The sequence below is a fragment of the Pyrgilauda ruficollis genome, unplaced genomic scaffold (genome assembly GCF_017590135.1).
Source record: "Pyrgilauda ruficollis isolate IOZ18807 unplaced genomic scaffold, ASM1759013v1 scaffold24, whole genome shotgun sequence".
NCBI classification, from domain to species: Eukaryota; Metazoa; Chordata; class Aves; order Passeriformes; family Passeridae; genus Pyrgilauda; species Pyrgilauda ruficollis.
Window position 1 is genome coordinate 10,288,261 of NW_024523648.1, and position 16,297 is coordinate 10,304,557.

Genomic DNA, 16,297 nt, shown 5'->3' on the forward strand with positions numbered 1-16,297 from the left:
GTATTCTAAGTCAACGAGGTGGGTTTTTCATGAAGGAATGCCAGCTGATGCTAAAAAATGCTAAATGGTATGCCTCATGAAGATGCTAAAAAGAGATTGATGCTGAATAGCTGGGAAAAGTGGGGTAAAAAGGGATGTTCTATAAAATGAGCAGCCAGGGCTTTGATTAGTTCAAGTTAGATACTAGCAGTTATGTTAAGGAACAGTGAGAAGACACATAAGCTACTCCCTGACAAGATAGTTTGCTTGGATTGTGCTTCATGTTTCATGTTGGCTGAAGGACCTGAAATATCTGCAGGGTTTTTTCCTAGCTGCTGTGACAATGGCAAAACCTATATCTATTTTCTCTGTCACTATATTTTACTAGCCGTAAAAAAAGAGTACTACCTTCTTTCATATCCTCTGCTGTTTGAAGGACTCTGCAGCTGTGATAAGTTTAAATCTTTCTTCTTTTTTGTATATCTGCTGCCCCATTTATGGTCTGATACTTGTAAATTTTTTTGTAGCAAATTGGGATGTGAGCTTCTGGTTTACTTTTGTCTTTTGTCAGAAGAAAAAGTGATATGTGCGTCTGCATGTAGACATTCATACATCTGAGAAGTTTCTTCTGTGTTTCATTCTTAACCTCTGGGGTGGATGTGAAAAATGTCTTCCATTTTAGTTTGGTGTATAATCCTGTAGTGTTTCTCCAAAAAAAAGCATGAATATTTACATGAATTCCCTTAAGATGCAACAAAATATGTAAGAATTTGTTAGTTTGCTGTTTACTGTCAGGAAAATTAGGAGCAGTATCAGTGAAATGTAAGTATTTTACTCTATTGTTTCCCGGCAAGAATTGAACTTTGCTGGCTCTCAGAGATTTTTTAAAGAGTGTGTGGAAAGAAAGTCCTTTTCTCTTCAAGATACAGTAAATATTAAATTGATGTTCGCCAAGTCTGCATGTGTGCTGAATAAATATTTGCAGTTTTAATATCACACTTTCAAAGACTGATCTGACCTTTGATTTTCATCGGCCACAGAAACTTGACTTCTGGCCTTGTAAAGACATACTCCTACAAGTGTGTTAAAGGCCCAAAATGTTAGGGTTTGCGTTTATTTTGGTGCATGTCTTGCTCAAGAGCCTAATTTCTTTAGTGAAATAGTATAGGACAGACATTGATAAGTTTTCAGTCTTAGGTACATAGACTTTAAATTTCTTCTTAAACTGTGATCTAGATCAGATCCTTGTGAGCCTGGAGCAGTTGTGTAGCTCTTCAGAGTATGCAAACTCTCTGGAGTTGTAACTGGATAGTTACAAGTACTGATCCTACTTGCTACTCTTTTAGAGAGCAGTGAGCCATTTTGCAGTTTAAAACAAATGCCCTTCTGAACTCTTATAACTTCAGATCCTTTGATTGTCACCTGCTTACCAAGATTAAACCTGGGGCTACAGTCTTTGACAGAGTACTTAAAATTATCTTAACAAGTCTTGTTTGAAGTTGCCGCTATTTGAGCCGTGCCCCATCCTTGGAAGTATTACAGGCCAAGTTGGATGGGACTTGAAGCAACTTGGGCTAGTGGAAAGGGAGGTTGGAACTAGATGAACTTTAAATTCTCTTCCAGCCCAAACCATTCTGTGACCAACAGTGTGTTTTCCTGTGGCAGTTGTAGAAGTGGAGTCTGGTGATCCAGATGGCCTTCTTACAGGAAAAAAAGGCATTCAGAACAAAACTTTTTGGTAAGGCAGGTTTAAAAATACTTTAAGGTACATAAATTATTCCCATAAGCATGTTTTTTTTCACTTAGGTAGAGGGCTTCTGTTTTCTTGTCTGTAAAATTGATTCATTATTTTACCTCTGGACAGCCACCAAAAAATTCATCCTGAGCGGCTCCTGCTGCCTTGCTTATAGCCCACATTCATGGCCTCAGCAGCCACTGGTGTAATTCCACTGTGAGGCCCAGGATAGAGGTGCATAATTGGTTGTTCATATGTGTAGTCAGAGTTCAGTGAGCTTGGCTTTGAAAGTTCAAAAACAACTTTTGAAAAAAGTTTCAAACAATATTAGTCCTTGTTTTTGTTTGGATCTTTTTGTAAGTTGCACGTATATTTCTGTTCTTCCATTTTTTCACTTCTTTGGAGCTACTTTCTGCAGTATTTCTTGGGGAGCACTAACAACAGCAGTAGTTGGGTAGGTAATTTTATTAATCTTATTCAGGAGCTGCTGCTTCACTTTAGGGTACGTGTTCTTTAAGGCAAAAAACTCACGTCCAGTTACTGCTGTACTAGTACTTATTTTTCCTGTTCTTGCCATATGTACTGATCAAAATGAGACATGTTTATAAGTAGAACTTAAAATGTTAACATTTGGAGAAAGTAAGAAGAAATGAGTGCATTGTCACTGTGACCCTCTCTATCAGATTTACCCCTACAAGAAATGCATATTTCGTGTAATAGCCTGCTGTTTCTGCTCTTAGGCTTTTGGGAAGTGAGCTGGCATTTGTACAAAGGTGATTACTATGGATATACAAAAGCTTATCATTTTGCTTCCACTTGTTTTTGCAAGAGTTTGCCTACATAACTTAGCTGGTTTTACTGGGTACAGTCTTTGATTGCATGAGGTTGTTCTTTTCTCCTGTCCTTGGTTATATGAGTGGGTGGCTGATGCTTTGACATTCAGAAATATAATGCACGTGTTTAATTTACTAAACTACATGTGTGGAAAATGAGGCTTGGAAGCTTTGTTGATGTGTCTTCTGTGGATAATTTTGAGGGTTGGCAGAGAGTGTTCTGGTTCCCATTTAAAATGAAGGCACAAAAGAAGATGTGCCCCAAAGAAGGGTGGCAGAGCTAAGATCCAGGAGCAAGGAGTGGTGGTTTGGGTGGATGGTGGCTGAGCAGTAAAATGGTAGAGGGTAGCAACACCTGAGAGGTTGAAGCCACCTGTTTTTGTAGCCTTGAGCTTGTTTATTATAAGATACTGTTTATAACATTAGTTTTGAAAGATTGAAGTAAATAGTGCTTTATAAAAATCATAACAGCTGAACAAGGTGCACTGCCTTTATGCAAGGAAGTGAATAGCTGTCTAATATATTTGAATTGAAATTTATTATTGAAATAGCATGCATTTTTGGGAAAGGTAATTTAGAAGATCCATCATCTTGAGTGGTTCAGTCTAGGGCTCAGTGTTTCCAAATAATTAGTTTAGAGTTGAATGGTAAAGGTTTCCATACTTTTTTTTTTTTTTTGTTGTCCATCTTCAGTATTTATTAGTTACTTTCAAAAACTTAAGTAGAATTAATTATGTGCATTCTTTGCTTTCCACCCCTCTTACTCTATAGTTTGTTTTTTTCTGTAAAGTGCAAAATACTGTAAATTGCTCTCACTATAAAACTCTTGGTTTAAAAATGTAGCAAGATTAGCAGGACTTCATGGAGCTCTCAGTGCATAATTTAGAAATTAGTATGATAGATAAAAATACAATTCTAATATTTTGCTAGTGATGTGACTGCAGTTTTAAAAAGAGAAATAATCATGCTTGTAAATGTTTTTGGCTTTTTCAGAGGGTAAGAGCTTAGAATGTATTCACCAGATTGTTGGAAGCCAGTGGAAAGACCTGATCAAATCAAATCAAAGTCTTTCAGAATGCAGAATCTCCTGTACATATTAACAAAGCAAAGCTGCTTCATATGAAAAGGAATAGCTTCAGATAACATGTTGATCTTCATGACTTGGTTACCAGATGTGTAGTAGTGACCACTTGCTTCTTAATTTTCACAAGAGTGAAGTAGAGCACTTAAGCACTTAACAGGAAATGAAGATCATTTATGTGACAAGTATATTGGTTGGAGAAATCTAATCCAGTACAAACTTGATTACTTTTTTTAAAAAAAATTTGAATAATTAAGTTTCATTGTGAATGCAGGGGTTTTAAACTCTATCCAAGGAGATATTTTAAAATCAACACAAGACAGTTTTTGTCATGAGCTCTAAAAACAGTTGGCAAAGAAAATGTGTGAGTCGGATTTTCAAAATGTTTAAGATCTGTTCCTATATTTCATATCTCCAAATTTTAGAGGTGTGATTGTAGTTAGGTTCCACTAAGGCTTTTAACTCTTTGTTATGCCACTTTACCAAACTAGTGCATTGGAACAAGGACAGAGGGTACTTCTCCAGTGTGGGCAGACCCCAAGCTCACATCTGGAAATCTGTGAAGACTGACATTGTGACAGAAGCTGATCTGTTTTCCTCTTGATCTAGAATTAGCTATATAATAGTGATAAAGTGTTATGTATGGAAATTAGCCATATGGCAGGAAAAATGAGAAAATTGCTTGAAGTTAAATGCTTCTGTTATTTTCCTTGTTTTCTTGTGTGATACTCTCACCTGGATTTTTTGTCAATCCTTTCTGTTATTGGGAGTTCAGACATTGGTGAAGTGCTCACTCTCACCTACCTATTTCATTTGGTCCATTTAGGTCTTTCTAAGCTTTTTGTCCCCATGCAGCAAACACCCCAAGTTACTCTGAAGAGAAGAAGGGGAATTGTATTTGATGACTTAAAAATGGCTAAGAGAAAGTGGACTATGTTCTAGAGACTATCTGAAGTAAGCTTCTGTTTTGCAGTTGTGTGGAGTTCAGGAAAGTGGAGTCAAATCCAGGTGGTTTCTTTAAATTCCAGTTTTGTGTTCATATTTGTACAAAGCAGGCTGTACCAAGAGTACTTAGAAGCTCTCTTTGAAATTGCAAGGGTTTGAAGAAAATTGTAAATGGGCTGGTGGCTCAAATATGTAAAAACTAAAATGGAATTTTGTTGTTTTGTCTCAAAGTGTTTGGGTTCAGTAAACTTGAAAGTCATAATTGTGTTTCCTTAAGACAAAAGAAGTAGGAGAAGTACTACACAAATGCAGCGGTAGTAACACGTGTCTTCGTGTGCTGGTATCTGATGGGCTGGAGGGACTGCTGTACTACCTTTCCATCTTACTTCACTTAGTTGCCTGTACAGTAGTTGGCATGATTATTTAAATGTCCTCTTTATGTTCAAAGCATAAAGCAACTGATGTGTAGGGAGGGGCTGAGTTTTTGATGTGAGTCTTGTTGGTTGCTTTCAAATTTTTTTTAAGGAACATGCATATCAAGAAAATGGACTATGATTTTATATTTCTTAATTAAAACCACGTGTCATGCACTTTGTTATTGAGAACAATTGTATTACAGTAGTTGCTGTTGTGTTCCAACTCACTTGTTCTGTACTTTTTTAATGTTGAATTTTGGCAACTCATCTTGGTTGATAACTGAAAGTAGAGAAAATTTTTTCTCTCCACACTTAAATACCTTATGCTGAAAGGAGCATCTGCCATTCTGGTCATCCTGCATGCACATCTGTGGTATATATTTTAACATTTATATACAGCACTGGGGGTAACAAAGTGCTGACAGGTTTTAAATAACAGTTCTCACAGGTAGGTCCTATTTAGCATCAAGCTAAAATCCCTACTCACTGAGAGATGAGGTCATGCACTTTGAGTAACTTTTCCAAGAAATTTAATTTCAGGAGAGTGTGTAAAATGTAACCTAATAAAAATTTGTTGGTAAGTGGCTTTTTTTAAAAAAAAAAAAAAGAAAAACAGTAAATGCCAATACTCTTTTCTTGTTCTTTACCATGTGTTGGTAAAGACTATATTATATATATTATATTATATAATATGTTGGTAAACTATATTAATATTTAGTAAGTGATTCAGTGACTATTTCTGTATTTCCAATTGGATTTTATTTAATGCTATTGAAATATGAAAGAAATTAACTTGATCTATTAAGATAGTATGTGTTTTGCTTGACTTCTGAGTATTTATTTTGGGGGTTCTGCACTGGAATTGCAGATACTTGTTAGTATATATGATGTCTGGTTAGTGTCATGTCATTATTTGATATCTTTTTAATATTGTGTCCTGGTAGCAGGCAGAGAAAACTTTTGAAATATTTCTGTAGGGAGATTTGTAACTGATAGTCTTCACACTGCTCATTATCTCATACTTAAGAGATGGTCTGAGTCCTGGTGTATCAGCATCAAAATGTTTATTCCCTTAGCTGCTTTATCAGTGTTACAGAGATTTGTCTCTGTGAATATCTGTTCCTTTATATCTCATGAGACTAGAGTTGTTCACGGCTTTCAAGCCTTCTAAAATTATATGGCAAAATTATATGAAAAATTATTTCCTGGCTGCTCTTCTTGTCTTTATAGGATGTGGCAGAGGTATAAAAAAAGGGATATATTATTTATGAATCTTTTAAAATTTTGATAAAGTTAGTACTGCTTTCTATTTTTTATTCAAAATTTTGGTACAGGAACAGCTGTCTGGCTCTTTTGCCTATTGAATAAGAGCCTGTTGAAAGATGTTGGAATGAAGTGCTGGGCTTTGTGGAAATGCAGTGTGCCGTTGCTTCCGTGGATATGTGTAGTAACTTGCTGTGTAAGCGACTGCCATCCTTGGGGGATGTAAGTTGTGTGCGTGATGTCTGGTCTTCACTGGAGAAGCTTTAAGCTGTAGCTTAGCAGCCTGTAGTACTGCCTTGTAAACTACAGCTGTGTGCAGTAGAGTTTGCTTTTTACAGGTATTTACACTTTAAATACTTATTTAATTATGATTCTCATGCTAAAACTATTGTTTTCAGTAGTGAATGATGAAAATTTGAAATATGCTGATAAATTCCCTGACTTGCAGTAGGGCTTCTCTTGAAGACTACTTTTCTTAACAGAATTAAAGAGATAAATACAGAGCAGAAATTCACTGCTTTATTTATAGCATCAGCCTGATCTTTTGCACTTCCCCCCAGTCCCAACATGTAATTCATATAGCTTTTAGGTCTTCGAGCAAGCCTGTTTTTTTTTCCCCAAAGTTTGGAAAGAGACTTGGTTTATTTAAAATTATATTGGGGAAAATGAGTATTAACAGAGCTGTTAACCTTTATGTACACTGGAATATTGCCTTGTATGTAGTGTCTTAGCTCTCACCATCCTTACTTTTTGCTGTACAAATAATTATACTGTTTTATCAGATAGAGGAAAATACAGAATTGTGAGTATAATTAACTGGCTTTAATTGCTGGCCTGGTCCTGATACATAGATGTACATTTCTGTGGGAAAGAGATAGTCTTAGAAACCACTTTTAGCACTGTTACTTTGATCATATTAAGACTTCTAATGCTATCTGTGTAATAAGCTGTTACGTGCTTTACACGGACATTTGGCTGTCATCTGATTCTTACTTTGCAAGAACATGACCCTGGGAATTGCTTTCATTGAGACAGATTAGGATTTGTAGCAAGTATGTCTTTGTGGACTCATTTTGTCCCTGAGGTGCCATTCAGACTGAGGTCTTCCCTCTAAGGTTTTCCTGTGATTTATATTCAGCATTTAATTAAGCATGCAGATTTCTATCAAAAGTTTGTTGATTGTCCCCCACCTAATTATGAAAATGCCAGTGTTTGTAGGACACGGTTGGATGGAATCATCATACAGGAAACCCGTCAAACAATTCCCCCCACAAATTCACTGCAAATTTTATCTGGTGCTTTATTTAGCTAAGATGGGTTGAGAAGATTAATGTTTATTTGTATTTTGTAGTTTCCTGTATTGTTGGCAATATGTTTGGAGCTGAGCATGTTCAGTCATCTAGAATGCTTGAGGCAGGCAGAATAGTCTTGTCCACAGCTTTCTAGAATAACCTGATAGATCATTAAATGTTCATTGACATTGAAATCAAATGTATACTACTGTTAAGTGTACTGTCTTGAAAAAAACACTGGCATTTTTTACAGTAACTTGAAAGTATTCTCTTTACTTTGACTATGCTTTTTCTCTCACAGGAAAATAAAACTAATCCCAAAAGATCATATGGGAATCATGCATTAATGCTCTTTCTAACTTAATTATTTAACACTTGTTTTTTCAAAACCTGAGCTAACAGTTTGAAAATGGTTTGAAATTTACTTTACAGTCAGACTCCTTGGTTACCAGTACAGTTAGACTCCTTGTGACTTGTCATTGATTGTGTAACTCATGCCTCATCCCCTCTTGTTCCCCCCCTCCCCATTCTGTAGAATTTTAGTCTTTGTTCCTTCCTTGTCCTTGTGTGATAATGCCATCTACATTTAGACGGGAAATGTTTCATCTTTAATTTTCTGAGTAAAGTGCCATAGTTCAAGAATGGACAGTACAAAACAAAGCTTTGTATAAACTTTAATGTATATTTGCAGTTTTGTTGTTCGGTTTTTCTTTTAAATCAGGGTTTAACCTTTCAGTTTATTTTAAGTCACTCCACCTTAACTGAAGCAGCATTCTCCCAGATGTTGTGTTTGTGTTGCGGTGACTGATTAGGAGAGTCTTTGTGTCAGAGTGACTCTTGAGTGAATACATAGGTCACTGAAGCAGTGCTCTTTTCTGGGCAAATATCAGGAGACTGTTTCTTCTATCTAGATGGTAGGATAGATGGGAGATAAATTTTGGGTTGATTTAGGTCAGCATATTCTTTTTTCTGCTGCAAAATCAGTTACTAAATGAATAGGAAAAATAAATTGATCCATCAACTTGTAAGGTGGTTTTTAAATTAGCTTTTATTATGTATGTACATCATCAGCAGGTGATGAATGTTCAGTGTATGTAGAGAAATTCTGAATGTACATTTTAAAAAGAGCCTCCACACACTGTGGTGATTTGCACAGCAATGCCTCAGATTTCAACATATGTAGAGAAATTCTGAATGTACATTTTAAAAAGAGCCTCCACACTGTGGTGATTTCCACAGCAATGCCTCAGATTTCAACTGCAAATGTCTGTACTTACTGGGTTTTCATATAAGAAATGGTGCAAATACTTTAGCTCTGCAAATCTGCAACATGAAATTTAGGAAGATAACTAGAAAAACAGTTTTAGTCAGTATTCAAATATCTTAGTAGTAATCAGACATCTAAAGGCACTGATCAGATTTTGCCTTTGAGCAAATGTTTCATATGAGTTGATGTGTATCCAGAAAAGCAGTAAGTGGCTAGTAAATAGAAGATTTTTTTTTTCATAATCATATGGTAGTACAGCTCTAAAGTGTTATTTTTTAAGTTTACATACGGGTTTCTGTCTGCTCCCTTTCTTTGTTCATTCAGCTTGTAAATGTGAACTAATCTGTTTCAAAACATCTGAAACTTACGGTTTTACCTGGTACTTGAAGATTACAGTGTTTCACTTTCGACCCTCTGAAATTAATTGTATTTCTACTGTGAAAAAAATGCAGCTGTTTGATGCGATGAGGCTCAAACTTCATTTGAATAAGACCTTTTAAATAGAGAGCTATATTTTATACTACCATACAGATAGCTGACTGTAATTTATACAGTCATTTAAAAGAGTGGGTGGGTTTCATTATGGTATCGGGGCACAGACTTAGCGAGTTCATGGTGACAGTTTAGGTTCTGAGCCAATTCCCTCTGAGGCATGCTAGAGCTGCCCTTACAGGCTAAGGGTAACCACACTGGGCAGTTTGAGACCACATCCAGCAACCTGACTCTTGCTCACTCCCTGCTTATCTCATGTGGTATTCTCCTTGGATGAGGAATATACTTCCCAGTTGATCTTCAGTACTGAGGTTGTATTGACATACGCCTCTCCTTAGTAATCCTGTTCGTCAGCTGAAGAACCTTTGTTCTTCACTTGAAAGCTTCTCCACAGTTTTAGTTATCCCTGATGACTTCACGCCAGCCTTGGAGATTGTACAGTTGAGAGTGCCCTCTAGGTTAGTATTGTTGCCCAAATAATGTAGATCTAAATGTCCATTTACTGCGTTTGTTACTGAGATTTTTTTCGTTTACTCTTGAGTTGATATCTTCAATGCAATCTCTCATGGATCAGCAGATCTCTTGGCTGAATGGCAACAGCTAGCTTCAAAGCCAGTGTCCACTGCTTCCTGTGTACTTATTACTTAGTTGTGTCACCAATGTTCCTCTTCAACTTTTGACAGTCTGACTTTGTCCTAATCAGAGTATAGGTGACAGCAGGCACGAGTGGGTTCCGTTGGGACTTCCCTTTACCGTGCACCAATTGACTGTTCATTCGGATTGTTTGCTGGCTGTATTTAAGGAGTCCTTGTTTGGGTTGTCATGCAAGGACCTGTTTAGGACAGCTTAGTTTCTTGGGAGCCTTTTGTGAGAGATCTTTGGTAAATGTGTTTTGGTGGTCCAGTTAGTTTTATATCAGTGATTTCTCACTGTGCCCCTGGAGTCTTTCAGAGAAGAGCAATATACTGAGATGTTGCCTTTCCTTACAACAGCTGCATGGAATTATATGTGTCCCCAGTAATACATTTATTTGAAGTAATTTATGCAATTTTTTCTGGTACAAACATTTAACCTAACTGATCCATTGTTTCCTAATTCTCCCCTTGAACCCCTGTCAGAAATTTGTGTTGCTTTTCCTGTCTTTCAGAGCTATAAGTTTGAGACTGTTTTAAAGGAGAGTTCATGAATCATAGCTACCAAGTCTTGCATTCTGTAGTTCTGTTCTAATACTTTGTTATTTTTCACATTGTTGTGAAATGTTGTGAGCTTGTAATTTACATCATTGTAAACACAGTTCAGGAGTATTCTGGTGTGGGATCGGTTTTTCCTTATATGTGTAGATTAAAAAAAAAAGGGAGTGGGGTGTGTGTATATGTGTGTCTTTTTCTGTAGGTCTATCTCCTATGAGTCCTCCTGTAAGTGCTGATTGTCCAGGACAAGCACTTTAGTAGATTTGCAATTCCTTCTTTCTTCTGAAAGGCACTGATTTTCATGCTTTTTCCTGTTTGTTTCTCAAACTTGATTGCACTATCTTTTGCACATACATTGCCAGCCTGAGTGATCACTGCCACTCCTCCCCATCCTTTTGAATATTACTACTGATTTTCTCAAGTGTATAATTTTATTTCAGATAATTTCCTTGACTTTTCTATTTAACCATATTGCCTTTTTTTTTGTTCCTGGTTTATTTAAAGACTTATTTTATGTGAGGGCAAGCAGTTACCTTCTACAAATGAGTTTGAGTGTCTTACAAAACTAAGACACTGGTCTTAGAGAGCAAACTGGTTTAGCTAAACATCTGTAGAAAAGGGCACACAGGAAAAATTAAGTTAGGATATAAGCACAATTTTTAAAAATATTACATGTGTCTTTAACCCAAGGTGTCCTGTTGGCTTTTGGCATGTTCCTGATGAGTGGTGCTAAGATACCTGACTGTGTGCAGCCGATGTCTCAGAGTCAGTTGTGTGCAACTCTTGCTTGTTTCCCAGCACCATGTAGTGGCTTCCTTGGTACTTTGAACTGCCCCATTAGGGCCCAGATTATTTTGAAGCTGATGGCCTGGTCAGGTGTGGTCCCTGTGAGTTTCTGTGTGAATCAGCAGTTCTCTGTCCTTACAGCTGTGTGTGTTGTAGGTAAAGGAGCTCCGGTGCCAGTCTCCTCTGGGGCTGGTTTTAGATTGACAAGGTTGGCTTCTTGAATCTAGGCTGATTTCACATTTGCTCATGTACTTGTAAATTGCTTTTACTGATTAGTGTTTAGGGCTTTAGGGCTGGAGAATGACCAGGAACACCCAAAATGACTCTGCTAAGAAACAGTATACAAAAAAAAGTTTCTGGTGCTGTTGTGTTCTCAGAAGTAGTTTAGCTGTAGTTGCACAACATCCAGCCAAACCGTAGCCAGGATGAGTGATTACATTTTGGTAATTACCTGTGAGTAACTGGAAGCTGAACAGTGAGCTGCAAAAACTCACTGTCTCCCACAGCACACACTTGGAAAAGCTGGCAGCCCACAGCTTGGACAGGAGCACTCTTGTCTCTTCCAACCTTGTGATTTTGTGAAAACAGAAGAAACTGATTGGCGACTTGGGTTTTTGCCTTTCTTCTCTCTTTTCCCTGTGAAGGTGGTGGTGAAGGGCATTCATATACCTGCATTTTAGAAATGTATTGCTTTTTGTCATGTGAGCAGCATGTAAATAATTCAGAATATTTTGCAACAGCAATTAGCATTGGCATTAGTGAGAAGTAGTAACAGTTTTAAAAGTGGATGTCTAGCTGTGAAGTGGTTATAATTTCACAGTTTTAATGGAGATCCTATCAAGCTGAGAAGACAGACACTTATGCTTGGACAAGCCTTTTTTTTTCACTTGGTGTTTTGACAGCTATAGGAGGTTTTGGTTAAAACTGATTTTGACGGGAAAGGGTAGAAAAAGAAAATCTCATGTTTGCAACAAGACCAAATCCTTGCCTCTTGGAAACTCAAATAAGATGAAAGAATTTCTACTTATTACCATCAGCGATAAATTATTATAAGAAACTTGGGGAGCATGACCTAAATTTAAGATTGTCCAATCCTTTCCACTATGTGATCCTGTTCAGTCTTACAGTTTGCTTTCTTAAATATAAACAATTTTGAACTATGTTTTCTGGGCTAGCAGTTTGCCAAAATTGAGAACATATTAGGAAGTTAAAGATACTGTAAATATCTGTATGGATATTAATCTGGCTCATTATATTGCATTTCTCAGGCTATATAGGAGAAGAGAGGGTTTTTTGGTTTTGTTTCTTTTTCAATTACTGTTTTATGGAAGAACTGCAATTCTTCCTGTTTTCTAGGAAGGAAATAAAAATTTGGTTATAGATGATCATTCCTATTATCGGAACTCCATTTTTGAACTAACATGCTTCTAAACATGTGTTGTAAACAAAAATAAAAGTTAAGAATGTCCTTAAATCAGGTTTGGCACTTTGTGTCTGGTCTTTTTATGTCTGAAAGTAGCAAATATCAGCCAGTCCCTTCTCTTATAACACTTAGACCTGAAGGAGAAATTTTGTTCAAAATCACATATTGTGGATAATCTGAGATTTTCACAGCAAGTAAATGGTTTTGGGGAGGAGTTACTTCTAATTACAGCCCATCAGTCATAGCTGTGAATTTAGTTTGTTGTAAAGTTTCACTGTGCAGCAAATTTCTGATGAATACCTGTCATGCTGGATTGTTTCTGCTGGGAGATTTCTGTACCAGTCAAATGAACAGAGTTAATACTGCATCCAGGGAGAACATTGTTGCAGAACTACACTACCTGTGTGCTCTGGTTGTTTTGCTGGTTAGATATTAGTGAATCAAGATGCTCTGCTTGAAATTGAGAACACAGCTGGATTTTTGCTTAAGCATTTGTAATACTTTCAATATATTACTTTCCTGGGTTAATGCAGTGAATGAATTGTTTTCACAGTCTGTTTTTTGTTTTAAGTGTCAGATTGCTACATGCTCATGCTCACTGGGCTTGATTTTGTTATTGTTGTTGTTTGTTTGTTTAATGGAAAATGAAAAGACCAGATTCAGCAGGCATATGATGATGAATATACTAAGTTAAGGTTTTGTTACACTTCCATAAAGGTATTCAAGTATATCAGTGTCTTTGCCCTGGAAAACTTAATAAGAGCTACCGTATTTGCATGTTTTAAGTATTTATTTTGTAACTTCATCTGAAATGCTTCCAGTATTTAGTGCTGGTAAAGTTAGATGGATGTATAAGGACCATTGCAAACAAGAACCTGCTCTCCTTTAAACATTTTGAATCTTACATTACATGTTATTGAGCTGGTTTTTTTCTTTCTTTAATGGGAATGTCTTTTCTTGCTTAATACATAAAATCCACTGAAAATTAGAAATGCTATTTTCTTGTGGAAAAATAATGTATTCTGCTTACAACTGCAGATTATATTTCTGATAGTGTTTTTTTTCTTGCAGTTGTACTCGCTAAATGATTATAAGCCACCCATTTCTAAAGCTAAAATGACACAGATCACCAAGGCAGCAATCAAGGCTATAAAGGTATGAAACCAGTTAACTTCTTTTGATCTCTTTTACATTTCTCATGTGTGTGAAAATAATTTTGTGAAATAGTCTAAAAATTGGCTTCAGAACTTCCCACCTCCCTTGTGCTTACAACTTCTAAGTTATGATCATATGTGATATCTGTTAATGCAGCAGAAGGCTAAAAGTGGTGTGTGACTTTCATTTGCTGGTTGTCATATGTGAGAAAGAATTCTACCAATTTTTCTCCATCTGAATTCCATCAGATCTGAAAGACAGGGTTTTTGCCTCAGTTTACAAAGGAAACACTGACATGCCTGTTAACGGGTGAATAAATAGAAAATTACAATTCATCCTTCCTTCTCCCCTCTCTCTCTTCCTCCCTCCCCAAAATTTATGCATGCCTTTGGATCAATACAGCTGTTCATTTTTCTGAATTCCTAGCATACCTTTTCATGGATATTGTTCATAGATTTCAGTTTTCTTGTTGCTTGGATACAAATTAAGTTCAAGTCTTAGTGCACTTATTAAAGATTATTCCTGCTACAAAGTAAAACTAATTGCTAAACAATGGCACAGCAGAAAAAGTCACTGAAAAATGGTGAAGGAAAGAAGTATGCCACTAGTGTTAAGCATTAAAACAAATGGAAACTCAGTGAGAGCTGGAGAGGTAGAAAAGAGGCCAGACCAAACATATGCTTTTCCTATCTACATTCTTTTGCTGACAATGAAGATATGTTTTCAGATAATGAAGTCTTTATTGGTGTTTTGTGTAATTTGGAAAGAGTAATTTGATGACTGAAGAGTGAAATTCAGTGGCTTTCTTAAGTGTGTCTGTGTAAGTTAAAGCCTGTGTGTTGCAATATAATGGAAATGCTGAAAACTTGTATAGAACTTAAGTAGTAAATCACAATAGATGGTTCTATTAATTAAGCAATTAAATTATACCCAAATGTTTTATTATGTACTCAACTTGGAGATCCTACTTCCACTCTTACCATTTCAATGACAACATTTAATTGTGCAAAGTGGTTATTTCAATTATTGACATGATATAGAGCCATTGTGATTATATGTGAGATTTAAAAAAACAACTCCATGAAAGACAGGCCAACTTTAAAGAAAAAGTATGCAGTCAATGCTATTAATTAATGAAATGCGGAGAAGTTGTATGTTTAGTAACATTAGGTGAAGATATTCAGTCGTGTACAGTAAACTAACCATGTGTTTTGGTGGAACAATTATATTATTCTCCTAGTTCTCAATAAAGAAGCATGTTATTCAAAAAATCCAGTGTAAAAAACCTTTAAGAAAAAGAAGAAACACTAATATTAGCTCTTTTATATGCTATCAAGTGTTTTAAGGAAGATTGCATGCTCAGCTGTAGATACTGGATTGCTATTTAATAATCCAACGTTTCTGCTTCTAGTTTTGCTATCAATATAGCAACATACTTGAACAAGTATATGCATCTTCATATTTTCTCTATTGAAATGCTATTATATTTTTCAGTTCTACAAGCATGTTGTACAGAGTGTTGAGAAATTCATTCAAAAGGTAAGTCACTTAAGTGGGAGTTTAGGTTCACATATGTATTAATATTTTTAGCACATATTAGTTTATCTCCATTTTTAATCACATTCAGTTTCTGCTAATAATCGGCAGCAGATCATAACCCATGATGCAGAACGACAAATACTTTGTTCTCATTTTGTTCTTTGATCTGAATCACTGTGGATACTGTTTTAGGACTGCTTCTTTGTGTATTTATTTAATGCTAAAATGACTGTCAGTGAACAGCTAACAGCAAAACAGTTAACAGCAAAACAGCAAAAATTGACAGTTGTTTGGCTGGTGACAGTTGCTTTTGCTTTTCTGCCAGGTTTTCCCATTGATTTTAAAGCTGAAGGGAAGATGACCTTCAGCATCAATCTTTTTTGTAGCAGGAGATATAGCATTTCAGTTGGTGGTTCTTGCAAGTAAATTATATATGGCTAGACTAGAATTACTTTTTGGGAAGATGGTAGTATTAATTTTAAGATTCTTTCTAGCAAAGAAATTTATAGCACTTTCTTTTCTTGCAACAGTTAATTATTCTTGGGTAAAACTGCATTTTGCTTCCAGTTGGAAATGCATGGATTCAAATTTGTGAGTCTTCCCTGCTTATGTGTTGTACCTGATTGTTCAGTTGGTCATTTTGATACTGAATTTCTTCTCTCTTTGTAAATAGCAATAAATTATGATCAAATTGAAATTTAGTTTTGACAAACAAGCTAGAGAAGTTAGGCTGTTAATGTTGCAATGTTGGATGCAATTTTCCTTCTGCTACTGTTTTTACAAAGCAGTCTGGATTGTTCTGTATTAGTAACCTGTCTTGCTCATGAACTTTTATTCCTTGTTGCCCAGTGAACTCTGCAGTGCCTTTTGACAGTGACTGGACAGTGTAAACAGGTTTCAG

General features: G+C 36.1%; 1 protein-coding gene across 1 annotated transcript in view; it reads left to right on the top strand.

Moving 5' to 3' along the window:
* The window catches only part of SCAF8 (SR-related CTD associated factor 8), a 49,918-nt gene that overhangs the window by 5,044 nt on the left and 28,577 nt on the right, over positions 1–16,297 (top strand). The window contains exons 2-3 of the mRNA XM_041470033.1: positions 13,774–13,857; positions 15,352–15,396. Coding sequence (XP_041325967.1) covers positions 13,774–13,857; positions 15,352–15,396 — 129 coding nt within the window. The remainder of the gene's footprint in view (positions 1–13,773; positions 13,858–15,351; positions 15,397–16,297) is intronic.